General features: G+C 39.8%; 3 protein-coding genes across 7 annotated transcripts in view; 1 reads left to right on the plus strand and 2 right to left on the minus strand.

Moving 5' to 3' along the window:
* Positions 1-187: 187 nt before the first annotated feature.
* On the minus strand, positions 188-10611 carry shrprbck1r (sharpin and rbck1 related). Its single transcript, XM_055037875.1, has 14 exons — positions 9996-10611; positions 8436-8610; positions 7543-7620; positions 7307-7448; positions 7133-7223; positions 6712-7030; positions 6090-6163; positions 5178-5348; positions 3267-3427; positions 3061-3172; positions 2788-2967; positions 2276-2374; positions 1879-2022; positions 188-1753 (listed from the first exon to the last, which is right to left on the minus strand). Exons 1-14 carry the CDS (start codon positions 10269-10271, stop codon positions 1673-1675), a joined length of 2103 nt encoding a protein of 700 aa, XP_054893850.1. The 5' UTR covers positions 10272-10611; the 3' UTR covers positions 188-1672.
* Positions 10612-12823: 2212 nt separating this feature from the next.
* Positions 12824-14602, plus strand: prlh2 (prolactin releasing hormone 2). Of its 2 annotated transcripts, none has more exons than XM_055037951.1 (3): positions 12824-12889; positions 13199-13426; positions 14012-14602. In XM_055037951.1, the coding sequence occupies exons 2-3, from the start codon at positions 13264-13266 to the stop codon at positions 14215-14217; spliced, it is 369 nt and encodes a 122-aa protein (XP_054893926.1). In that variant the 5' UTR covers positions 12824-12889; positions 13199-13263; the 3' UTR covers positions 14218-14602. The 2 variants fall into 2 exon arrangements, with proteins under 2 accessions (XP_054893926.1, XP_054893927.1); XM_055037952.1 differs by having other exon boundaries at positions 12853-12889; positions 13194-13426.
* A 3158-nt stretch (positions 14603-17760) lies between these two features.
* Positions 17761-26980, minus strand: part of myripb (myosin VIIA and Rab interacting protein b) — a 97977-nt gene continuing 88757 nt past the window's right edge. Inside the window, exons 9-18 of one of the 4 annotated variants that reach the window (XM_055037826.1) lie at positions 25971-26154; positions 24980-25509; positions 24413-24556; positions 23495-24244; positions 23223-23285; positions 19720-19911; positions 19472-19633; positions 19266-19361; positions 19057-19117; positions 17761-18119 (exon numbers count right to left, since the gene is read on the minus strand). In XM_055037826.1, the coding sequence (XP_054893801.1) occupies positions 18076-18119; positions 19057-19117; positions 19266-19361; positions 19472-19633; positions 19720-19911; positions 23223-23285; positions 23495-24244; positions 24413-24556; positions 24980-25509; positions 25971-26154 (2226 nt within the window). In that variant the 3' untranslated portion in view covers positions 17761-18075. Of the gene's footprint in view, positions 18120-19056; positions 19118-19265; positions 19362-19471; positions 19634-19719; positions 19912-23222; positions 23286-23494; positions 24245-24412; positions 24560-24979; positions 25510-25970; positions 26155-26980 lie in introns of all 4 variants that reach the window. The other 3 variants (XM_055037825.1, XM_055037827.1, XM_055037828.1) reach the window with 3 other exon arrangements.

Raw genomic sequence — 26980 nt, forward strand, 5'->3', positions numbered from 1 at the left:
GTTAGACAGAATAAAGAACAGATACAATTTAATTCTTTGCTTCTAATTTTGCAAAAGAAATCAAGGTTGTGAAGAGAAGAAAAAAAAAATCTGGATAATTTATGCAGAGCAGTGTTGCACCTTCTGAAACGTCTGCTGCCACCCAGAGGATGTAACACCATCAAGTGGACCAACAAAATACGCAGACTGAGTTTAATGCATATTTATTGACAATTAAGGCACAAGGATACATCAGAGTGCTGACATGGAGCAACAGAGCTTGTCAGTTCTGGACAGTAGTGTAGTAGAGACAATAGGCAGTGCATTCATGCATGATTATTTGATTTAGAGAATGATGAAAAAAAAAATTCCAAAGATATAAATCTTTAAAAAGCTGTAAAACGAGTATGCACTCTACTACATTTAAGCTGTCCATCGGGAATATTAGCTTATCAATAAAAGGTGTATACATTGACTCTCTTATTGAACATAAGAAGTTAATAGTGACATATTTTGATCACCACTTTTTCTCAGGTTATGTAATAATGTAACAACCAACCAACAAAGATCAGTTTGAAAGGAGGAGGAATTTAAATACAGTCAGTCTGAAATGTAGTTCAAGGTGAACCTTGAACTACATACAATTCAGTCAGTATTTCACATAGACACACACAAGCATACTGATGATGGCTGGTTTGTAACACTTCACACTCTTAATGCAGAAAAAAAAACACATCCACAACAAAACAACAGCAAAAAAAAAAAAAAAAAAAAAACCCAGATTCATTCACATTTTCTGGAAAACCTCAATCAGTGACAGCCACTTCAGTTTAATACGAAGCATCCCAGAGCGTGGCATCCAAAACGAACTCCAGTGCACTTGAGGTCTGTACTGTGAGGGATCATCAAACCTAGAGTTTCTTCAAATAAACATGTTAAGTTAACTCGAAATTTTCTGATTCTACGTGTGAGTGGTTTCATGCAAATCAGGAGTTTGAAATTAATTGACCAATCACAGAGAAGAGGTAAGCTGTAGAAATGTTTCTGAATGCTTCCATTAATAGGCCGAACTGATAACATGTCCAGAAATGACTGCCAAAGCATAAAAAGGCTCATAAGCTCTAACAGTTGACAAGAAAAAAAAAACCTTAATGAATGTAAAGCTAGAGAAGCATCAATTTTATTGACCTATAATATGGAAAAGCTTCCTTAGCAGCAAATCATGCAGAGAAAAAAAACACATTTCTTCACTTTCAAGGCCTCAGTTTTGTTGAATCTGGAGATGTAAGATCACTTCTGCATTTGTTTCCTGGGAAGCAGACCAGGAAAGAAGAGCCATAGCTTTGTAACACAAAAAACTCCCAAACTCAGCATGGAGTCACCTTAACAAAACATTGACAAGCCTTTTGGGGCAAAGCCCGCACACCAAACTCTGAAAAGGCACCACGGGCATTCAAAGCTATAACTCCTTTGTGCTACACTTAACCTCACTCACCGACTTACTTTCGGGTAAGCCAGGGAATGCTTACTGATTAGAGATCTGCAGAGAGAAAAGCCAATATGAATTCAGGTGCAACACTGGTTATCTTATACAGTTTTGGTTTAAGCGTGAGTCAGTTGTATGCTTGAACTCTTCCTCCTGTTATGAAACTCGTGTATTTCCAGAGATTTCCAAGAATCCACATCCTGAGTGTTAGTGACAGTTTTGGCATTTAGGATGACATTTCTGATTGTTGACATTGCAGCGACATCCTCCACTGGTGTCTCCAGGACCCTTCAGGAGTAAAATTGAAAAGTTAAAATGATATTTAAGCCATATTGCAAGCAACCACAAAAAAGCAGCATCATGCAACTTTTAGGACTTTTATCACAGAGCAAGGGAAAGTCATCATTTCTTACCTTGGGTCCCCAACGAGGCCCTCTGGTTACCCAGCAGATCTCAGTGTGACAGACAGTGCAGCGCAGCCAATCACATCCATCCCTCTTTTGCACAATGATGCCACACTGAGGACAGTGCATGGCCTCCCCTGACTGCACAAGGGTCTGATTGTGGAGCAGACAACGAGAGCAGAGGAAAACAAAGCGAGAAAAAGAAACAAGAATGTGGTTGGTGGAAGCCGATACAAATTCCTTTCTCTGTTTACAAATCCAGTGTTTCACTCTTTAACAGTGATGCTACAAATTGATTACTCTTATGTTAGGCAGTCTGTTTAAAAAACAAATAAACAACAACAAAAAAAAACAACTACATGTAAGAGTGATTTGAAAAGCTTTAAAGTGTTATTTTGCTGCTGACCTTTAGCAGATGTGTCGTTCTTCTGGCAGCAGAGTCGTTTATGGCTCGGGCTGCGAGGTCGTCTTGGTATTGTTTACAATTCATTCCCTCATGAATGGCCTGACAAGGAAAAAACATGCGAGAGTCTAAGTCAAATTATTATTTTTAGAGGTTGTAAGAGTAAAGTTTTATCAAACAAGACAAAGACTGAACTATTTGGGTACAATGAGAGGAAGAATTTATAGGGGATTTGTGTGAACATCTTGAAATAATAGTAGTTGTTTGCTATTATTTCTGAAAGGTTGAAATATACAGATATTTCAGCCTTTATGTTTGAATTTCACCAAGTATGAACAAAAAAACCCTCACTAATGCACAGTCTTATTGCATAATTATTCTTTCTTAATAAGACAAACCCAGTTCAAATTCATTCGTGGCTCCCATGAATTGACAATAACATTAGTGCTTGACTGGCATTGTCACTTCTCGTTTGAAGATTTACTACTTATAAGTGTGACCTGTGTGCTTCTCACCTTGCAAATGAGACAGTTGTGTTTCCGACAGACAGGACAGTGGAAGACATTGACTGTGTCCTCGTACACACACCATCCCAGGCAATCCGGAGTTGCACAGTGATAGCTGCCCTCGCAGCGAGACTCTGCTACAGAAAGGCTTCTCTGCAGCCAGCGCTCATATTCCTCCGGAGGCACCAACTAGAAAGGCATACAGTGGGAGATTACGAAGGAGTATGATTTAAAAGGTGTGCTGTCGAGAATGCTCTAACGAGGCGCCTTGGTGCAACTCACAGCTCGGATCTCTCGCTCCTGCAGGGCCCATGGACAGGCGTACGTATCGTCTCTGTATGGACAGGAAACCTCAGGCTCCTCGCAGAGCATGATGATGGAGCGCAAGCACTCTCTAAGCGCCCGCACACAGAAACAGACAGGGTTCAGTTATCCAGAAAAAATACTGGGTAGTGTCAAATCCACATCTCCCCACTCCCACATCTCACTTGCAGAAACAGTGGAGACACTCTCTCAGCAGGACACCTTCTCCCGACTGCAGGTCCACGAAGCAGATCTTACAATCCACAGGCTCAGGATTAGGCACCAGGTCCTGACCGTCCACCTTCACCATCCGGTCAAAGTTCTCTCTTCGCTCCTGCTCCTTTGCCTGAAGGAATTATAGTTTACATTAGCACTATTTTTAATCACACTACTAAGCAATTTAATAGGCGAATCAAATCACGTGCATCTATCCACCCATCAGTCTGACAAGAATTCTTTTCACCATTGACCGATCTATTATTAAACATTCATAACATGAGGCGTTAATTGATTTTTCAGGAAAGGTACAACTACAAGCTACTGCTTTTGCCCCTCAAAGAAGTTTGTAGTCAGTCGAAGATAAGGCATGTCCTTTTTGCCCCAAGTAACCCAAAGATAAGGGTTCGAGGTCACAAGTGTGCAAACATTGGAGAATTAGGATGCTACAAGTTCCATCGACTTGTGCATCTGTGTCGTAACTGTGACATCCAAAATGGCAAGACTGGCCACTGTTCAAATGTGTTTTGTTGTGGCTTTTGAATCCAGAGCAAAAACACATGTATAGATAGTACAGTGACACAAAAATGATTTAAATCCTTCCCTCCTTCTAAATCAAAATGTCACATGAATCCATAAATTGTGAGGCATATCGTTGAAGTCCACTTGGATGTGGGCTTAGCTGAAGTGTGGATTAAAGGCGCAGAAGGCAGTGTTTAAGTCCACTCCGGAAAACTGGAACGTACTCAAACCATTTGAAGGACACAAGGGTGGAAGTGGAAGTTTTGGGACAAAGCCTAAAGTTCCAACTAACATGGACGTGTCTTTGAACATGCCGACTACAAAAAGTCTCTTCTGGAAGTCCATATGACTCTAATAAGAATGCTTTAACTCGTATCTGATACACACAAGGCGTCTGTTTTCAAGGATTGAGTACAAGAGACATTTTTTTTTAAATCAGGAAAAAAAAAATCCTCTAAAGTCTTAATATATAATATTGTGGCAAACAGGATTAAATCTATGCTCTATAAATGATACACTTCCAGTTTTCTTGTAAAGGGAACTTAATAGACAAATTAAGAACATGCTACTGTTAATCTTCTCGTTCACACATCAAGTCCAAACACACTCAAACATTTAAAACCTTTTATTTTCAGATGTATCACAAGGTAATTACAACCACAGTGCAAAATCTGGTTAATACATTCAACATACTGGCAACAAGAAGTGCCAAGGAGCTCAGAAAAATATAACTTGATGTTACTCATCAGCATTACCGGTCAAGTCTGACTTTAAGGCAGACAAATTTATTTGCACATCACCTGCACTACGTTCTACAAACATTAAAACAAAAATAAAGTTTAGATATGCTATTTTTGGTAATAAACTATATAAAAGCTATTAAACTTCAGCAAAAGCAACAACAAAACCGTATTTTTACTCAAGTATGAATTCATATACACATTAACCGGGTTCGGCATCATTACTGATTCGCTGTTAAGTTGCTAGTCTGTTATCTGCAGTGGAGTGTGCATGTGTCAGTATGTTCAGTAGTCCTGGTCCAGGTTAAACAGCAGTGAGTTGTTATGAGGCCCAGCACTCCTCAGCGTCTCTCTTCTCCCTTTCTCCTTCAGAAAAACAGAGACAAAAGAGAAGAGAGTCAACCTGAGTGAGTCTGAATGTTTCAGTTCCACTGGCAGCCTTCAATCCATTTCAACTTTTTGCATGTCTTTTGGATTACTTTGAAAAGTGTGTTTGTTTGCTTACATATTAATCAGCAGGTCATCTGCGAAGCCATTGACAACCATGCATAGCTGTTATAACATGTTTCTGCATGCAGACAACTGCAAGAAAACACCATTTAAAGATCATTTTCCTACCTGCTGATACTGTCTGATTGACTCCTTCTCCTGCAGGATCCTTCTGAGCTCCAGAGCGTCAGGCTGGTGTCCTCCAGGGATAATGTAGTTCTCAGGCCGGTTTGTACTGCAGATCTCGCAGCCCGGCCGTGTTGGCTTGTTGATGTACGTGCAAGATGGACAAGACCAACCCTGAAGCAAAGTAATTAAAACTGTATTTTTAAAACACAGAAAACGTATGAAGACTCACCTACACTGCAATGACAATATTTAAAATCGAGACGATTCACGTTGGTTTGGAAAATACCACTGTGACAGCTCTTAAATTGCTGCATTTCCGTAAGCTCTAACAGCTGCTAATGTTAACACTTAGTCTGAAACAGATTACAGATTCTTTAAAAACGAAAATTTAGGAAACATTGATGCCATTCCCTAAAAATATATAACTGTAAAAAGAACGTTTTTCAAATGTTTTTAATTGTATCTGTACCACAGTAAAAACCACAAGGACGAATATTCTATACATAATACAGATTCTTTAAAATAATTTAAATAACTAAAATATTCTGTTTGTAAAAACAAATATGTGGCTAAATTCTCATCTTCTGATGCCAATACTGTGCCGTCTTGAAGATTACTTTTCAAAATCCATAACCTGCTAAAGTTAATGTGCCCAATAATATTAAGTCTCCTGGTGTTTTGAGCATTGAAGCCTGTGATACTGAATAACATGATTCTCTTAAATGCGTATCGTCTCTTCTATTACTTTTGCAGATACTATTTACTTAATAAGTATAACACAATTCTTTCACTAATTATATGCAAGTCACTCAGGCACAATTAATATGTTAAATCTTCCGGTCACCTGGAAAGATGCAAAATGCTGCAGACTATGAAAGGTTTAGATTTTACAGGAACTGGGAAGTGTCTTACCTGGGTAGAAGGTGCGTTGGGATTGAGTCGAGGCATTTCGAATTGATCTCTAATATTGCTGATGTTCGGTCTCTCTGCAGGAGAGAGAAAAGGATTTTGCAAATGACTTCAAGTTTTTAAATAATCTTAACAATGAAGCCTCAAGTAAGCATGACAAAATAAAATGAGCTCAGATTAAAACTTTTTGATGTGCAATTTGGTTTACAAAAACTTCACAATCCATGTATTTACTGTTTTGCTTGTGTGTGCTTTTTATTTATGGCTTTATTTATTGTTTGTGGTTGTTGTGTTTTATTTTAGTTACTTAAATTTCCAGTTGCGGTATTCTTTACAAAAGTGAAAGTTAATTGGTCTTTGAGAGGATGAACTTGAATTATTATGCCATTATCAATACATTACTATACTAATTCATAATCTAGTGCAAGTGATGTCCTGACCAAACAAGCCCAGGTTTTTCACCCTTTAAAATAATGCTAAAAGTAAAAGAGAGACCGTATTGGCTGCCGCAGGTCCTTGTCTATTTCACAGAGCCTTCTTTCATCTTGTATTGGACTGGATCGTAGCATGCGTAATCACCATGATCAGGCAATCCATATCTAGTGTAGCAGAGACTTGTTCTTACCATTATTGCTGGTCCTGCGCAGTCTTGGAGGTAGAGTGGAAAATGGCCGCCCGTCATGGGAGAGGGGTCCGTTTGTGAAGGCAGCAGGGAGAGAGGGGTTTTGAAAAGAAGATGGAGGGCTGAGAAGGAGGGCGCTCTCCTGGTCTTTCTGTAGGACCTGGACGGTCAGGCGAGAGTGGCGGGCTGACAAGAGGTACAAGAAGGCCGTGTCACCATCCTGACGGATGCCGTACGATGCAAGAGTTCGGAGGTCGGTGCACAAACACTGGCCGATCACCCAACGCTGGACCCGCGGGTGGAAGCCATATTCGAGAAACATCTGGAAAGGAGCCAAAGCCGACAGAAAAATGTTATTATTAACCGTTAGATAGAGATAGAGAGATGTGATGTATCAGGAGAAAGCGATGAGTTTGATGCAAACCTGCTGCTTCAGCGACGCAGTAGTCATGTGAGGAAAAACTTTCACAGTGATGCAACAAGACGAGGAGGAATCCTCGACAATAACAGCTAAACTGTTTTTACAACAAAGCAAACGACAGATAACTGATTAATAACCGTGGTTTCATACATCAAATTATCATCACAGTCGACTTACTTTATTTCAGTTTCTTCATAGGTTTTGGTGGAGGGCTGGATCTTCAGGGGTGCCTGTCTGCGGGCGAGTGAGGCGGCGAAGACAGAAGCGCTCTGCATGTCCCCTGCCTCGATGGCTTTTTTCAGCTCTATGCAAGCATCCTCTAAACATGAAACGCAGACATGAAGAGTGAAATGAAGATAGGAGCAGATGAACAGATATTTACACAAACTGGACACATTTTCACTTTGGCACACCTGTTTGCTGTAAAGCCGAGGTATTCTGGAGATGGAGGCCATCGAGGAGGTGCTGTAGACCGTTTTCCTGAGGTGTGGCTGAAAGGATGGACAATGTGGAGAGGAGACAGTCAGAACAAAGTAAAGAGAAGTAAAAGGAAGCAACAAATACATGAAAGCTAAAAGTCAAATAATGTACATCTGGTCATCAGATTTTTATCTGTATAAAAATCCTGTATCATTTTCCTTCACTCCTAACTGTGTGTTGGTTTATCACATAAAAACCGAGAAATCAAGGGATTTTAATACTTTTGAAAGCCACCATTTAATATTTACTACTATAAATGTAGCATCTAATTTTCTACAAAAAGTTTACATAAAATTAAGCAACACGTCTGACTATTGCTTCCAATTGTAGGTACTTTAAACTTGGGCTGCAACAAACAAACATTTTAATAATCAATTATTCTATTGACTATTCTGCTGTTTAGCCAAATAATTTTTTTGACACATTCGGCTGATTTTTTATTCGACCACATACAAATATATTAAAAGACACCAACAAATTCAATTAATTTTTCAGATAATTAAATAATTACTTTTATTGCCTGAAATGCAATAACATAGTATTCATCCAGTGTTCTCTTTATCCTTTACATCATCTGCAGCTAAAACAAATACATAAAATTAGACCTTTTTCACTTAATTATAGCTCTTAGTTTGTTACTTTTAGGAAATGGCATTTGAGTCTATCCACTGTAAACAACCGATTTTGACAAAGGGAGAAAACACCGAGCCCTTGCCAATCTGTAATTTCCTCAGAAGCTTGGAGCAACAATTCTCCGTGGAAGAACAGGTTCTTCAAGACGCTTTCAGCATCACAATGGCAGCGTGTGCAGAGACTGACAACTGACCTCGATGTGCTTCTCTCAGCGAGGACATGACCACGGTGGCCCATCCCTCGGCCTCTTGCTCGCTGCTGAAGTTGAAGATGATGCGGTCGCACGGAGGCGCCACCGATATCAGCTCGTGGCACTTTGGCGACTTCACTTCATAATTTATGGACCTTAAGTCAAACTCATTTATGGTCTGCAAACAAGGTGGAAGAGGAAGAGACGATGAGAGATGAACACGTGCACACCAAAACAGAAAGGGAAGTTATTTCCCTGCAATTTTCTAATCCAGTACGTCAACTAAATGTGATTAAAAGGCCTCCACTTTTTTCCATTAAGCAGGCTGCTAATAAATATTGCATAGCTTGGACACTTTCTTGTTATCCTGTGACTACTAATCTCTCAGAAGAATTTATAAGTCCATTTACTATGGAAAAAGAAAATTTTCCACGCCAACAAGTTTATTTTCTTGCAAAATAATGGCTATGCACAAATCTTCAGGCAGCAATAAGTCCTGAGCAGAGATTTAATAAATGAAGTTCAACACAATTAGAGCATAAAATATGAATACCTAAGACTTGTAACTTGAAACAAAGACAGTTTTTCTTAATAATTTAGAGACCACTAGCGGAGGTCTCCATACCAACATTAAGTTTGAAGCACAGACAGATAAAAACACTGACATCATGCTGTGGGGAAAAGGGAAACAGGTCAGAGTTGCCTGGAAGATGAATGGAGCTAAATACTGGACAATATTGGATGAAAACCTGTTAGAAACTGAAGAACATGTGGGAAAGCTCCATATATAAAGCCTGAGGTCAAATGTAATAGCTTAGCGCTACACAATGTATTGAATTGCTCTCACAGTATTAACATGAGCAATACTGTGACTGCCAAGGAATGCTTGGATGAAACATTTGGTGGGATATTGCATTTCAGTTGCCATATATTTGGCCTTTTGGATAGACTTTGCCCTAGTTGCCCAGACTTGCTGTTTAATTTTAGAAGCTGAGATGCTAAAGCTGAGGGTGAGTGGTGGTGGGGCCCCTGTGATTGGTGTGGTTGGGAGAAAAGAAAGAAAAGAGCCAGGAAAATATGTTTTAATTAACACTGTTATGACAATACTAAGAGACAGTACCGTAATTACAGGCTTTACTGATAACGCTCTGTTCTAATATAGATCAAAGCACTGTAGAGTGTTGTATTGGCCCAGTCAAAGCACAGATGGAAAGGTGGGTAAAGTCTTTGTTCACAGAATTACTTTAATAAAAATAAAAAAAAATAGATACTTCAGATGGTTTTAAAAACACGACAGGAAATAGAATAAGGGGGGAAATAGTGTCAGTTAAATAAATAAATATTTTAAATAAAAGTAAGGATATCAATTTGAACATGTATTTATTTACAATTTTGCTTATGTTTAGTGCATATCTGCGGTCATTATACAGTTTTGGTCAGTTCTGTTCCACTATGCAATATGTCATAGTGTTAAAACATTACTTTATTTGTACGTATTTCGTGTGAAACTCTTTCCCGGTCAAAACAAAACCCAAAAGTCCCTCATCGTCACAGTGAACTCACCACACTCAGGCCCGTCCCGCTGATGCTCTGTATCGCCAGCCGGAATTCCCCGGATTTCCCCGGGTCCATGCTCAGTTGCAGGCGGAGTGACTCATCGCCAGCTCCCGGAAGACACAGCGGACGAACCCCGGAATGGCACACCGAGACCCGGACCGACATGAGGACGGTCTGGCAGCCAGGCTGCGCCTGCGAGGCTTCATAGCTGCTGGTGAGGGCGGTGGACTGGTCCGGCGTGAGGCCGGGGCTGTGAGTCCAGCCGCCTGAACTTAGCGACATCACGCCGACAGACTCATGTAGCAAACACTAAAACACGCAGGAGTCCCGTGGGTGTGTAGCCTCCTGTTCCGCGTAGCAAAGAGCTACTTTCACATTTCTCAGTGTACCTTTTTTTTTTTGCCGAGTATTTAACAGGAAGCAAGTGTGTAAAGGCACTTCCAAAAAAGTAAAAAAAAAAACACAAGGTCGACTGTGTTCTTCTTCTCTGTCTTCTTCTTCTCTTCCGCCGAAACTCCGTCCAGGAAGATGTTGTATTTTTATATTGTTCAACTGGATACTTTCACACTAAACAAAGAGCACAGCGACAGTTTGCTACTTCTGAAGCTGTTTTGTTATTGCGTTTGCTTTCTCTTCCTCTGCGCATGCTCAACAGGATGTGTGTATTTTTTTTTCAACACAAGGAGGCAGCAAAACACCCAATTTATAAAACATTTATGGGCATTATGGGTATGGAGGTCCAGAAGGGACATACTTAATAAGTCATCCCGTAAATATTTATGAAGATGATAATTTAAATAAAATTTGAACTAAATAGACCAGATAAATAAACCAATACATAAATAATTAATTATGTTATCAACAATTATACATTCATGATAATTTATTACTTACATAATTAGAGTAATTAAAATGTATATGCAGTTAATGTTAAAACCAAATACAATGGTTTAGCTATTTACCTTTATTGAATTGGTTTATGGCCTTGTGTTCCAGAAAATCAATTGTCAGTCATACCCATCAAAGTCACTCAGTAAGGTTGACTACTGCAATGATGTGAATAAGTAAATAAAGGAGGGAGAAAATCATCAGCCTGTACACCTGTAAAGACTCATCAAACAATGAGGAAAACCTAAGGTTTTTCCAAGTAATGCTTAGCAGCACAACATTCTATTTACAATGTTTTGTGTTAAGGTAACAAAATATACTGTAGCATGAAAGGGGGATCCTTTAAATCACACAGGTTAAAAAGATCAAGTTGTTAATCCATCAGCAGGCATGTTTTTTTTTTAAATCAACAATATGTTCCGCAAGGATATCATTGCTCCTCGATAAGATGCTAACGTTAGAAAGAAACAAGACGATGTTACAACTTAAGTGCATTTACTCTATGCATTCAAAACATTCCTGAAACAGCCTTCTTTTATTATGAATTGCTGTTTACACATTTTTGTAGTGAGTTAGCACTAGGGGCCTTGTCAGATTTCTGATGTTACAACTGTTCACAACAACGAACCAATCAGATATGACCTTTGCTGTTCCAATAAGCACTCCCAGCCTTAAATCAAATCAGCTTTATTATTCAGAGACGTGTGTATGCTGCACATCCCCAGGTCAGTATCTTTAGATTATTGCATCTCTGCTTTGCATATGCTTTATCGCAATATGTTCTCCGCACATGACAAATATACGCCTGTAAAGGAGACGTAAATGTTCCTTGCTAACATCCTCTAAATGCCTGGAGTACACTCCCTACAGTTTGTGTAATTGATGCTTTAAGATAACAAATTACATCTTCCGGCCTTCTCTGTAACCCAGGTAAGACTTCAACCCACGATCCTCAGCTCCAGAGGATGATGCCTTATCCATTAAGCCACTGTACCATACTGCAGCATAATTTTATTCAGGTTCAGAAGTGTGTAAAAGTAAATTATATTTAGTTCACTATGACACAAAACAACACGTCAATATTCAATACAGAAGTACATACTTAATTTAGCAGAATTGTACAGACAAAAAAAAAAATCATTCAATTTGAAATATTTCAGCTCAATATCCGTTTTAAAACAATTAATTCAAGTTCAATTGTTTACACTTGCTCATGCCTTTTGATGTTGTATTGTTTTAAACTAAACGTTAAAGAACTTAAGATTCCAGAATGGTTCCATTATACCTAAATTAATGCTTGTTTTCCTTGTTTTCATCTCCTGACAGATACATTTGTTCAACACAATTATTTCTCTTCCTTGTATCCTCTGGGGTTTTTACTTCACATTAGCACACTGATCACTCATTCCTTTGCCCCACCAGCACCGATAATAGAGCCAGAATCAGACAACTTCTTCATGGATTTGCTCCAATTTTGTTTTTCTTTATCCTTTTTGTTTTTTAAAGCAATAAATGACATCTAAGTTTTGTCACAAGGGCTCTTCAGATGTAGTTGTTGGGACTTTCAGCACCGTTTCTAGCTCTATTGTGACAGATTCTGGTAGTTTGTGGTTCTGTTTTACTCCCTGCAATGATGGTGATTGATGAAAGACTCCACGAAACCACCCACCACAGCCCTGGGTCACTGCTGTTGGGATGACCCCCTTGTTCACTAATTTAACGTTATCCACATGTCACTGACTCCTTGATGGACTGCTCTGCTGCGTGACAGACGTCAGGAGATTTTTCTCAAAGAGACAATGAGTTTGAGGGAGTGGGAGGAGGAGAATAAGGGGAGGGCTGATGCTTGCATACCGTGATCTACACTGTGATCACTCGGGGTAACTGACGTTCTTGATTCATCATCCGGCGACCTCACGAGCCGCGTGGCTATATAAGCTGTGGGACACTGCTGTTCAGAAAACACATCCAGACCTCAAGAAACTGACCTCAGTTCATCACCAAAGATCTTGGTAAGTGCTTCTTGGTAATGATTTTATGGATTTTATTACCTACAGCCAAACAAATTCATGGACCTATACTTTAAGAAGCTCAAAATGGATTTGCTTCTCTATCCATTTGTCATTGAGTCTCGAGAGACAAATCCTTTAAAAACAAAAACAAAACAAAAGAATAAAAGGTAAATATAAATGAAAAGATATTGTTGACTTTTGAGCTTGTTGTTTTTTTTAAATTTTCTAATTTATTTCTACTGCAGCAAACCTACTTTGATGACAAAATGAATTGCTGTGTATTTCTTTTATGCATGTCCTTAAGTACAGCCTAGGTTAATCAGCAGTGCCGTTCAGTCCCCCTCAGTGCCTTGACCGACTGCCCCAGCCCCAGCATGCTGCCTGGGAGAGACGCTGCTGTCCGGCAGTGCATCCTGACGAGCCGCTGGCTCCCTGCAGCTCTGACGCTGCTCCTGCTGCTGTCCTCCAGCTTCAGCCGCGCTCAGAGCACCACGGTGGAGCATGACTTCCACATCGTACACAACGTAGACAACAGAAGTAAGTGGAAGTAGCTGCTGCCTCCTTATTTCACTGCAGTTGCTACTGTTTTATCTACTATTCATCATTCTACTTATTTCTCTCATATTCAAAAGTAAGATAAAGAACAGTGGCTAATATTGTGAATGACAGCTATCAGCATGCTTCCTCTTAGACATTGTGTTAAAAAAAAAGCCTTTGCTTTAGGAAATGTACATCTGGAGAATTAATCAAAAGATAGTGAAAAATTACAAAAGCTGATACTTTACTGATGTATCTGAAATGAAAAAAAGTCAATTTTTTTGCAACAACTTTGAATGTTCTTTCAAAGAAAGATTATTATGCTTTTTCTTGTCTCTAATATTTCTCTTTTGCATAATTTTTTGTTCATATTTTGCTTGCCATTTCTTTCTAATTTAGACATTTAGCACAAAGTAGACATTTATTAAGCAAAAAAAGTACTTTGTGAAAATATTTCAGACTAGTCAGTCTACATTTGTTTATATGTTGAAACCACATAATCTATTTTTGCTTCCTGTTTTTATGACCACAGAGATGTTTTACTTCCTTCTCCTGCTGATGTTTGTGTCTGAATACACTGTCCAGGTCCAGAGATAGACCCGTTCTGGTACGTGGGCCGTGGAGTGCGACCCATAGGGCGCTTTGGGAAGAGGCACAGCAGCATGGAGGCTCTTGGAAACAATGGGATGCAGCCTGTCCTAAGGACTTTGGAGCTGCTGCTCAACAGCCTCAGAAAAAAGGAAAACCTTGAAAAAGTAATCAGTGGAGAGGAAAATGTTTGGTTACCATGATGCTGTGTTCTTGCCTTCTGTCCACAAACCTTTTTTTATTCTCTTAGCTGAAGTTGTACATTTATTTCTTTTAATGTAAAGCTATGAGGTTAGTCATTCGTGCATAATTCATTCACCGTGAAGTATCTACACGTAAAAGAATGCAATGTATATTTATCAATAAATAAGAGTGTTGTTAGGATACCAGTTAATGGTGTCGGTTGTTTTTAGCTTGCAGGTGCACAACAAAATGTTTGCTTCAAACTAAACAGGTTTCCTTCAAGTTTGCAAATTTTATTTCATAATACATTTTATTTCTGAGTATTGTGGCACATAGAGAATCTGTATTTTTTGCATTTTAATATTTTCCCCAACATGTCATATGGATTGCAACAAACGATTACACATAAAAAAAATATGAATGGCCCGCTTTTGGAGCTGTGCACAGTGTTGCTTAGACTGGATATAGACAGGAACAAAAGCAGTGTCTGTTTCAATGCCATTCACTTTCATTTTCAAGATGAGATTACTGGCATCTTACAGCTACAATTTTAACTTCTTGTTTGAGTCCAGCCCCACAAGTTATAGCAACTTTTACAGTCTCTTGCACACAACACTGAAAGAACTGACCGGGCAATAAACATGTTGCACTATATCATATCCATCTCTTTTTAACACATATACATACATTAACAAACATTTTGATGAGATATTATTGTTCTTTACATTAGAAAAATACAGGACACCGATGATTGGACCCTTGCAGATGTGCTTTTCATGAAAAACTTTACACTGATCCCATAAAACCAGAAACATGCTTTTATACTACAACACCTTTTGGAGAACAAGACTGACAAAAGCACAGAATCAGTGTGTGCAAACTGAAAGATGTGAAAGGCTGCGATGAAAAGATCACTAATAGGAGAGGGAAGATCATTCATACAGAGCATCATCACATCTTTTATGCAGTCCATCAGGACATCCAACCCTGTTTTTTATATTTCACCAAAGCAAAAAAAAAAAAAAAACAACCAAGTGCATGGCTAAATCAGATTCTGATTCATGTAAGTCGTCACCAAGTAAAGAAAAGTTACCCAGGATGAAAGGCAGCCTCCTCAAATCTAGTGTCTAAGGAGTATACAAGTGCAGTGTAAATCACACTTTCAACATGCCTTTTGTAGCAACCTGTTTTTGCAACACTCATGTCACCAGTGCTGATAAATGAAGGCTTACACTGAAAGCAGTTTGAATCACTACATGAGTCTGGTAGAACTAATTAGGGGTCCATGGAGGATAGGATAAACCCTTTAATTTCTAATAGTCCTTATTTCTGAGATATTGCATAAAAATGTTCTGCAAGTACAAAAATAAACTGTTTGTAACAAAATTATGTTTTCATGACATTTGTAATATAGCCCATTAGATGTTGTGTAAAAATCTCAACAAGATTTTTATGATTACAACACAAATGTTCGGCTATGACCCGGAAAAGGATATAACAAAAACAAACATTTTATTTAAAAAGAAAGGCCACAAAGTTGAAAACAAAGAATGCAAAATAAATTCTACAGAGAACTTTGTTTTTTTCACCGAATATCAGACCTCAATTTTTCAAATATTTGTCTTGTAAGAGAGATCTTTTGAGCTCAGTGGGACAAACCTCGTTAAACTGAGGTTGTTATTATTTCAGCGGTTTTAAATCATGAAGAAATTATGTTTGGTTTGAGATTCATTGAAAAGGATCAGTGCACCCCCTCTAATTTAAGGATTATATTGCAGGCCAGTTGAAAATTGTTGCCATTTTACAAAACAAGAAACCAAAGATCCATATTAGCTTAACATTTCTAAAAGGAGACCCAGTTGCTCTTTCTTCGAAGCCTGGACAATTTTTTGGCCGCCCAATAAGAACTTAGCTAAAATAAGCCAATTATTTATTAGAAATAATTTTTTTTAGTTTAATTGTTTATTTTTTGTCAGAGTCACTGGCGGTGATACCTACTCACATGATTGTATTTATAAGTCTTTCTATATGTATCCAAATTCACCCTTATTAAAGACATACTGGGCTCCAACTATGGTAGAGTAAGATCTTTATTTCATTTCAATGTGATCTTAAAGTCCAATATACTGGACTTATATTATCTATCTTATCTGCATCGTCTATTTAGTTTGGCTCTTCCCCTTTTCCCCATGCATAGCAAAGCAAACTGGCTGTTAGAGCCTCCCTGGACTTCACCAAGTTAAGTATAAATCATGTTTACATATACAATTGACACATTGGAATTTAATTATGGTAGAATTATTCTTACTTACTTTTACACTGATGTATTTAGCACAAGCCATTTTCTTCTATGCAGTGTTGTACTAAGAAATTGGATATTTTTTCTTTGAGTTACAATTTAAAAAAAATACAATAAGAAGGGAAAATTTTGTTTTGGAGAATTGAAGATTGCCAAATCACCCTGAGCTCAATATCTAACATGGCTGCCATGCATATAAAATACAGTGAAAATAGATGCTTGGCTATAAACTATTTATGAGCTTTATGTCAGTTTATCTCTCATTAAACCAACAGCATACTGTAAACTTCTGTTTGGGAACACATTTCTTTAGTGTTTGAATAGATAAAATAAAGATTAGTGCAGATGGCCTACAACAATACCACAAATCCCACTGGTCTTCCAATTTGACACATGAAAAATTTTTATCTGGCATGTGGTATTAACCCCAGATCTGTGTTCACACTTTATAGAAAGAACAGAGCATCAGATTACTGACTGCTGAAGGATCATTGGCTTAACTGGATGCTGGATATCAATTAGCTTCCCCATAATTAGAACACTGGCATCTAAACTATACTGCAATTATATGAATATTTTATTCTCCTCTGTACGTTAACAGTAGATTGAACAATATCACAGAGGTGCTTTGTATTTGTTTTCGCTCCTGCACATTGCAGTGTCAGGAAAAGTTCTTCCATGTTTTGGCCCAGATACTTTGCATATCTGAAACACTGTTTTCAGGTACTGTGAGTGCAATGATCTGAATTTAAATTGTTAAAATACCAAAGGTTTAAGTGTAACCGACATTTGATATAAGCGTGTAAAATGAAAAAAATATATATATATCAATGGTAGTCGGAAGGTGGATAAATACCTGTTTTCTTTTTACCAGTTTACTTAAGAACTAAAAACACAAGACAGCATAAAAACTGTCTGGTCTTTCCATGACACTGAATCATAGAGAATTTCACACAATCTTTTCACAGCTTCATCTTACACTTAGTAACGACACAGATGGAGAACGGCAATGCATTCTTCTTTGTCTGTACAGATGTATATATATATATCTATATATAGATATATCTATATATCTATATAGATCTATATATATAGATCTATATATCTATATATAGATCTATATAAATATATAGATCTATATATCTATATATATCTATATAGATATATAGATCTATATATCTATATAGATCTATATCTATATATATATATATATCTATATAGATGTAGATCTATATAGATCTATATATATATAGAGAGAGAGAGATAGTGAGTTGTATGTAGCATGAGGATTGTTTGCAGATTTTAAGGCAGATACACCAAATGCTAAGTCAGCTTTTACATGTGTGCATTGAGGAAAGAAATACTAAAGGTTAATGGTGAAAAAGAGAAACAGCCTTTAATGTTTTCCTGTTAGGTGCAGCTGTTGAGGTTGGCTGAGGTTGGAGAATGCAGGGTGGGTGTCAGCCCCTGCTTGGCCAAGAGCTGGAGGCAGATGTTGGGTCAAGGCACTAGATGTGAAGGGCCCCTGTCCCTGAGGCTCTGTAAAGTGGCCCTGAGGGACTTGTGCTGCTGCTTGTCTCTATGGCCGAAGAGCTTTAACCTGCTGCTCTGACTCCAACTTTTCTGAAATGCCATAAAAACAAACACTCTGTTATCCGAGAAAATTAAAACCTATTTTTTCGGCCTTTTTGGTACAGCAAATGGACAGGAGAGAGAGACGGAAAAAATGCAGAAAATGGCCGAGAAACCAGGTCCGAGACACCAAAGCCTGGACAGATCTGCTGTTTTGCAGGGTTTTAAATGCCTACCTGCTCAAACACAGATGATTGAATTATCTCTACATATTTGGGAAAGTCCTGGTCGCAAGACATTCAATTCAGGTGGTTTAATTAAGGAAAAGAACTAGATACCAGCCCTACAGAGGACTGACCTTGGACATCACTGACCTACACTATGATGGCCAGAGGGAATGAATGACGTGATCTATTACTCGTTTTTCAAACCACACTGATAAAGCTAGTCTGACTCAGAAGAGTGAAGACTAAAAAGAATATAAAGAAAGCTCCAATAGGGAAAAAAAATCCATTTACAAACATGAAAGGGAGACGACTACTTGTAGCTCGATACAACAGCCTCATCAACCTGCACTGGATGTGTGTTTCCATTTGGGTACTTTACGTGTAATGGGGCTTTTCAGTTTCTTAGTCTGTTTTTAGCAAATGTATTCACTTTTGCATGTATTCAGGAGCAGCTTTTTCTTCGGAGGTGAAAAAAAAAATCCTCCTGTTTTTGTGTGTCTGCTTTAGACTCCGAGCCACTCACACTATATCTGCAGATACAGATGTATTATTTATTGCATGGTAGGGTGATTTAGTTACTTCAGCATATGCATATTCACCAGGATATTACTAGTGAATATGCAGAATATCAGCTCATAATATACATTTATCTAAATATATTTGACATTTTCTCAAATATCTAAAAAAAAACATTCTTTTTCTGGCTTTCTCTGTGCGCGTCCAGTTTTCTGCAGACTAAACAGAAACAGCTAGATTAATACCTTTTAATGGAGGTGCTGGGAGTTTCCTTCTCTGATGGCGCGACGAGTCCAGTGTTTCAGGCTGGAATAGACACAGTTATGTAGTTTACAAACTCCAAAACAAGCAGACTGGATTTTGATGGAGGTCACGTTACAGTTACGGTATGTTACTTTTTATCAGCAAAAATCTTCAGAATATAAAAAAAAGAACATCTGAAGAGCAGAGGTACCTTGGACTTTGACTTTATCTTTGAGAAGCGATTGCAGACAGTCACGTTTAACCCAGCTGTTTTCAGAGCTGAAATTCTGGCCTCGATGTTTGATATCTTCAAAACAAAGACACGTCATCCACAAGAAGACTTCTCACTTAGTTGTGACTTATGAACAAGCACCCGATATTTTTACTTTCTCCCAAATAAATAATCTTTCTAAGTACCTGTAGTTCAGACTGCTGGACCTGAGCTGCTGCAGTGGCGACCTGGTCCTCCAGGAAGGCCAGATCAGTGTCTGTGGTCCCACTGCTAATACTGCGGGCACATTGCTCCAGTTCTCCTAGCGCCCCCTCCAGGCCATACACAGCTCCAGCAGCCAGGTACACCTGCACGGTCCAGAAGAGCTAAATTATCATCATTAATAATCTTTGTTCAGTCTGATATGCTTATGCAGTGCTACTCCGTAGCCTACATTCTCCTCCATCTTGGTAAGCCTCTGGTCCAGCCTGCGTGTCTCGGAGCTGCTGGATATGGGAGAGGCGCTCATGGACTCAGACGGAGTGTAGCTCTCACCACCAGCCTCTCCAATCAGATCTTCTGTGGCGTTCAAGACCTTCAGCACTTCCGTGGTGATGCTGCACAGTGAGGCTGCTGAATACTTTTGCTTTGATCAGAAAGCAAAGAAGCACATGTGCCTATTTATTAGCACCAGTAATCAGGATGCTACAAAATTGTTCAAAAACAAAACTAAACAAAAAAAAGTAAAAACAAAACTTTTCTACCATGAAAGGACTTTAGTATGCGCTTGTAATAGTAGATGTCAAGACACAAGAGTGCCTTTTATTGGGCTCATTCGGTAAAAAGCCTTTAAATCAAGTTAATGAGAGGAAAAGACATTCTTTAGGTTTTTTTAGAAATCCCAACCTCAGAACTCAGGTTGTACAAAAACACATTGAAGGGACATACATCGACCATGTTAGAGCTTGAAATTGATCACAGAAGCAATAGGAGTGGAAAACAAGGATATGAGATGTACCATAAATTAGGAGAAATATGTCCAAAGGCAGACGGACAAATTTAGAGAGATGAGCGGTGATTTATTCTTTTTATGCCTTAAATATCAAAACAACATCAGAATGAACAGCATGTCTTGATTAACAAACAGACAAATTTGCAGGAAGGAGCTAATTTGATCGCTAATTCTTCACATTTATTGTGTGGCAAACTGGTCAGGAAGAAAATTGTGTGTTTAAATCCTGGTCTGTGTGGAGTTTGATGTTCTCTCCAAATATGCATGGGTACTCTGGCTTTCCAAAAACCTAAATGTTTGGTTAAATAATCAGTCTAAATTGCCCCGGTGTGTGTGTTTGTACACATGATTGTTTATTCTCTGTGTCTCTCATGTCCTGTTATGGACGTGTCCAATGACTGCTGGAGACAAGTCACAAACTCCTCCTGTGCCTCTGTGCCCCACATTGCCTATGAGCTGGTATACACAATCAATAGATGTGACTATATTTAAGACTATATTTAATATGTGCTAATTTTATAAAACAAAACAACAACAAAGAACAAAAAACGTTTTTCTTTTTCAACTTGGTGCGAGTTGACACATTTACGAATATGAATCCAAGTCCAGTCCCTCTGTCCAATCTCAGATGTACGGAGAGGTGTATGAAAATAAATGAAATATATTTGTAAAAATTTGTTATTTTGTTAGATTAATGAAATTATTGTCTTCACATCTTCGTCACAAGTTCCAGTGCATGTGAAGGAGTGTGTGTATAACCCAATAGCAAAGATGTAAAGCAAAAACAGCGGCTGATGTCTTTCCCCGAAGAGATAAAAACACTGCAGACATAAAGGTAGACGTGTTTTGATCAATAATAAATAAATCGTTGGGTGGCACTTTGATCAGTCCCATCTCAGGCTTATTGATCGTATTTTAAGCAAGGGTGCCTCTCTGAAAGGTGTTTTGAGGCAACATTAGAAGAAGCAGGTACATGGAAGGGAACAAAACAAAGGAGGTGGCATCTTTTCTTTCATCCCAATTCAGTGATCTTAGCCATGTGGAGTGGCACAGCTGGACATTCTGAGATATGTATCGATCTGAGCTGCTCAATAGCCATGTGAAGATGTCCTCGTCCACCGGATGGAGTCTGCGTCAAATGATCTAACGCACGTGTGGCTGTGTATGTTTGTTCTTTCACTCTGTGCCTTGCAGATCTGCGGCATCGCACGTAGCTTCATCCAATGAGCCGCTCCTAATGTCTAAGGAAATTCTGCTTAAAGCACAAAAGAATTGAAGCAAAACACCTGCAGCTATAGCGAGCCATCATCCATTAAATGTGTATAAACTGAACTGGCTTTGGGTCTTAATTAATCGTTATTTTACCAAGAGTTCGCTTGAAACACAATCTTTTTTTTCAAAGGGAGACCAGGTGAAAAGGCACACTGAGGCTTATGTTACCCTGAAACAAATCTTCATTCATGTTTTCTGAAAAACAAAAGCCAGCTTCTTATTTGTGCATGTACATGCTGACGATGACGCAGATGAGAAACATAGTGGATAATTACATCAGCCGGGCAGCAACCCAATATGGAAGAGTGACTACTTCACATAGATTAATTTAATAAAAGCCGAACTCTGGCTTTTGGTGCAAAAGCTGAAAATGGACAGAAAAGACCAAAGTAAAAAAATAAAATCATAAAAATAAAATAAGAACATCTTTGATGATACGTTTTCTCCCCCAATGAATTCCCAAAAGGGGGACAAGAAAACGGACAGAAATAGATGTTATGACTACATTAGCTATTCACCTTGTCAGAAGCAGGCGTGACTCAGAGAAGCATTCATGATGTCCCTAATGACCAACCATAACTCTCACTTTTCAGAGGGGTGTGTGTGTGTGTGTGTGTGTGTGTGTGTGTGTGTGTGTGTGTGTGTGTGTGTGTGTGTGTGTGTGGGTGTGTGTGTGTGTGCGTGTGTGTGTTTGTACCTGACTTTGTGCTGATTAGTCTGAGTTGACTGGAAAACAACTATTAAGTTCAGATACTGCAGTAAGAACTTCTAATTACAATATTTTTCTTAGCACTTTGCTTTACCGTCTTGTGTTTTGATGTGTCATATTTGTTCCCATTTGTACTAATTTAATGTGTGCATATATAATTTTGTTTTAAATCATCAGAGATTAGTGCTGTTGTCTTTCTTTCTGAATGGAAAGTCAAACATACAGAGCCTTAGAAAAGTAACCAACCCCTGATTTTTTTTCTCGATTTCATCACGTTACAGCCACTAAAATAAGTATTACAATTATTGTTATTTTATGTGCTATGCAAACAAAATGTAATATACAATTAGAAAGTGAAAGGAAAGCGGCCAATTAATGAAACAGTCAAATTTTTACTGTCTACAAAGTCAGAGGAAGCCATGGATACCTGGAGAGAACATGCAAACTCCATGCAGAAAGACTCCAGCGGGGATTTGAACCCACAACCTTCTGGCAGCAATTATACCACCTGCTCCACTGTGAAGCTGTAACACACTTTTATTTCTACAACATGTTGAACACCAGATATTCCTTCCATTCTACTATATATTTACACAAAGCTTTCTGTGGTTCCGTGAGATACAATCCCAATGAGATAAATTGATATTTGCAGTTGTTTAACAGGTATGAATACTTTTGCAGTGCAGCGTGCGCAGAGGGGAACGGAGGCAGATTTCTTAGGCGTGCGGGAGTGCAACAGCCGCTTCACAGATGAAAAATTACCAGACCAAAGGCTGTGATTCATTCTGACCTTTGGAGGCTTTCATTATTAAAAATGTTCTCCTCAGAGAGGGGTTGCCAACTCATGGGCTTTAATAGTTTTACACCATGCTGGATCACATCGAGAGTGAAGCAGATGTTTGAGCGCGGCTGCCTGCAAAGATGGGAGGACTCGCTTTGCTCTCTGGCCGGACAGTGATCTCACCTGCTGCAAGACAGAAGAGAGCAACTGAAGCCTCTGTTGTTGTTCCAAGTCATTCTGCCCCACCTGACACCAAGACACACACACACATATAGAAACACACAAGGCAAATAAAACCAGCCAGACGAAACACACCAAAGCAGTGAGTGCAAAGGACAAAAGAAGTGTAAATACAACTTTAAAGGCCACGATGGAATACAAGCAGGCAAAACAGACATACAAGCCAGAGACAGAGAATGACTAACAATGAATGTGTTTCTCATGTCTCATCTCACCGGGTTGTTTGACAGCCCCCCCTCCTGGGAAGATGGAGAAACAGCAGGAGAACTTGCACTGGATCCGCTCCTCCTGGCTCCACCTTTTTGCGCCGCCTCCTTCTCTCCATCTCTCTTGCGCTGTTTCTTACTTACTCTGTTCACCTCTCCTCTTTTCTGCTCCTTCTCGGCTACTCTCTCTACAAAACTCTCTGCTCTGTTCTCTAACTTCCTCCCCTGAGCTCTCGTTTCCTCTCGCTCAGAGGAGCTCTTCACTAATCCGGGAGCCCGTTTCATTTGCTGCCCGTTCACCTGTTCCATCGCGCCGCTTTCTTTCTCTCTCTTGACACTTGCACGCTGCCTTTGCCTTTCCGTTTCTTTTGGTCTCAATTTCTCTTTCTGTTTCTCACTTTCTTTCTCCGTCTGTTTGTCCTCCTCATCGGATGAGACACTGTCTTTGCTGTTCCCTCGACTGACCAGTCGACAGAGCTTAGATCGTATTTCCACTTCCAGGGAATCTCCAGAGCCAGATCCAGGCCCCGGGCTCCTGGAGACCATCTCTGGCCCCGGGGACACAGAGTCAAGCTGAGCAGAGTTGGGCAGTGGAGAATTTGGAGCAACTGTGTCGGAGGGGTCAGGCTCTCCTGCTGTCATGGCATCTAGTTTGAGGGCATCTGGTCCAGCTGGTGCTGCTAGTGTATCGTCAGGCACCGGCTGCTCCTCACTTAAACCTCTCTTCAGCAGGGCATTGAGTAGAAAACCACTGTTCTCCTGAAACACGCAAAACACAGGGGTTAAAAATCACCTGGTCCACCTAAGAGAATACACAGTTACATAAAAAAAAAAACACACACACCTGTTTGGTAGCATACATGAACAAATTGTTGGTGACACAGCAGAGATGGAGAGATAAAAATAAGCAACAATTAGAAGTGTTACCTGTGCTAAAGGGTAGATGGACTGTGCGTGGTTCGGACCTCCAGGTTTGTTCTGGTCCGTTGATGACTCCTTTCTGCTTTTCCTGCGTCTCCGAGATCTTCGGACACACTGCCTGTCGTCCGCCTCGCTGCTGTCTCCCGTCACCTGCTAGACAAACAGCAGTAGTGGTGAAATGTCTGATTTTCATTGGTCAGCTTCATGATATGTCAGTGGTCATTGTGGGTTTTTCATTAATTAAAAGATGGATCCCAACAGTTCTGTCCAAGTATTTATTTCTCAAGTTCACCCAGAGGACAAATCATCTAGAATGGATCTAGATTGGTTATTTGGATTAATATTAGTATTTTAACAAGCAAAGTAGATGTAAAAAGTGTACCCATCTGTATTAAAATATTTTTTTTAATTATTTGTAAAAAAAATTTTCAACTTTTGTACATTTGCAAACAGTTCGCAGAGAAGGACCAAGACATCGAGATGAAAAAAAAAACTACAATGGGGTGAACCATTTCATTGTCTATAAATTGTGATTTTTTTTTTCCTCTATGAAATGCATGAAGGAAGCATCACCTTGGGGTTAAAGTTCACATCCAGCACCTCTGTGTGGGCTGAGTGTTGGGATAAGCTCTGCTGAAGGGTCGGATGGTATAGCGGCTGCTGATGAGGATGGAGTTGAGAGTCCGCCGGTCCCTTCCTCCTCAACAAGTTGTGAGTGGGTTTGCGAGGACATGCAGACAGCACCGACGAGGCCTCGGAGTCCGAGTTGAGGGTCTCCGTGTTGGTGTACAGGCCAGAGGACGGCGAGGTAACAGCGGGGTGCTGAGTGTAAGTCCACTCGGGGTCGTGCTGCGAGTCCGTGTAATAAGTCTCATCAGACAATTTGCGGCGAAACTGTTGGAGCGCCGCGCCCCACCCGCCGTCGTCCTCCTCCTCCTCCGAGTCGGAGCCCATTTCGTCGTAAGCAGAGACCACGCTGGACTCCTTCTCCAGGACGCTGAACACCAGGCTCTTCCTCTTGGTGAGCAGGCTGGGCCGGGAGAGCTGCGAACTGTGCAGAGCGATCCAGTTTCCGTCTGGGCTCTGCAGCACCGAGGATGCGCCTGGAAGCACAAATCCATCAGGGTGTTTGAGGAAAAAAAAAAAAAAACTCTTACACGACTTTCATTCCTTTTTAGAAATACAAAAATCTGAAAAATGTGGCATAGATTTGAATTTAGCCTCCCTGAGCCAACGGGATGTAGAACAATTTTGTTGTTGTTGTTGCAGTTATTAAGAGGCTTATTAAGACCCCTTGTGAAAAGTTCGAAGAGCCACAGGATTTAGATCCTTGGTGTAAATCATTCTGTGGTAGCATTTGGAGTTGTCACATTATATTTTATTTTGGGGCATCAGATTAAATGTACAGTTTGCAGAACTTTGTGTGGCTCTCTTGAACACACAATCCCCATAAAATACACTGAACACTTTGTGACAAATACCGAAGAGTTAAAGAGATATAGATGCTTCTCTAAGACTCTGCATCAAGACAAGCGATGAGGCGAACGAGACTGGGGATCTTTACTTGAGTTGTCCAAACGGTCCATGCTTTTCCAGCCGGGTAGCGATGCAGCCTTGCCCTCCCTCTTCAGAGAAGCGTACTCCTGCAGAGCGCCTCCACCAGCGGCGGCAGCAGCAGGCTCCTCCTCCTCCTCCTGACCCTTCTCTGGGGAGTCGTCACTGGTGAGGGAGAATGCTGACCGGGACCGCTGCAAGACGATCGAACACTTTTTTTTGTTAGTTTTCACCTTATTTTGCTCAGAAAACAAGAAAGGAAGAAAACAAACAAACAAACAAAAAAAGATGCTGGCCGTGATTTAATAGTCACAACAGCAGGTGGAGCTCCAAACCAAGTAAATAAAACACCATGCACTGATTCCCAATGACAAAATCTCCCCCTGGACACAAATTAATTAAAGGGGTTGCTTATTTTCAGAGCACAACTTCTAATTTTACATGAAATCTTCAAAGCGGGCTCATAATTTTAGAGTTCATTAAGACGTTATTTAAGTGGTTAACGATAGCTTTCTGTGTGTAGCTTCAGGGAAAGCCTAAAAGGATAAATGCTCTTAAGATAAAAGGCACAAAGCCTTATAACAAGTGGGATATTATCTTAATCTGTAGTGTTGCCAAGCAGGGAGGCGGCTCTGAAAGTCCATTTGCATCCGCTGTGTCTCGAGGAGTGTGTTTGTAGAAAGCTAATGAACAGGCGGGCTGAGAAGTTTAGGAGGATCCGTACGTATTTCACAGGACTTTGATCTTCCATGAGTGAAACAGCGGGAAACTGAGAGGCCTGGAGGGGGGGGAACGCAGCTTTGATGCTCCGCTCACACACACACACGACAATGACAAATCTACGAGTCCCTGCTGGCTGGTGGCAGGATCCGATGGGAGGCTGATCTGCTGCTGGTTGGGTTTTTTGCTATGAACTTGTGTGTGCAGCGTGTCGTTTCTCTCCAGATCGAAACATTACCTGGAAGGATTGCAAACCAAACTGCTTGTTTGGACTGTCTTAGGTCCCATTTTTTATTTTTT

The sequence above is a fragment of the Poeciliopsis prolifica genome, unplaced genomic scaffold (genome assembly GCF_027474105.1).
Source record: "Poeciliopsis prolifica strain line A6 unplaced genomic scaffold, Auburn_PproV2 SCAFFOLD012, whole genome shotgun sequence".
In the NCBI taxonomy this organism is placed as follows: Eukaryota; Metazoa; Chordata; class Actinopteri; order Cyprinodontiformes; family Poeciliidae; genus Poeciliopsis; species Poeciliopsis prolifica.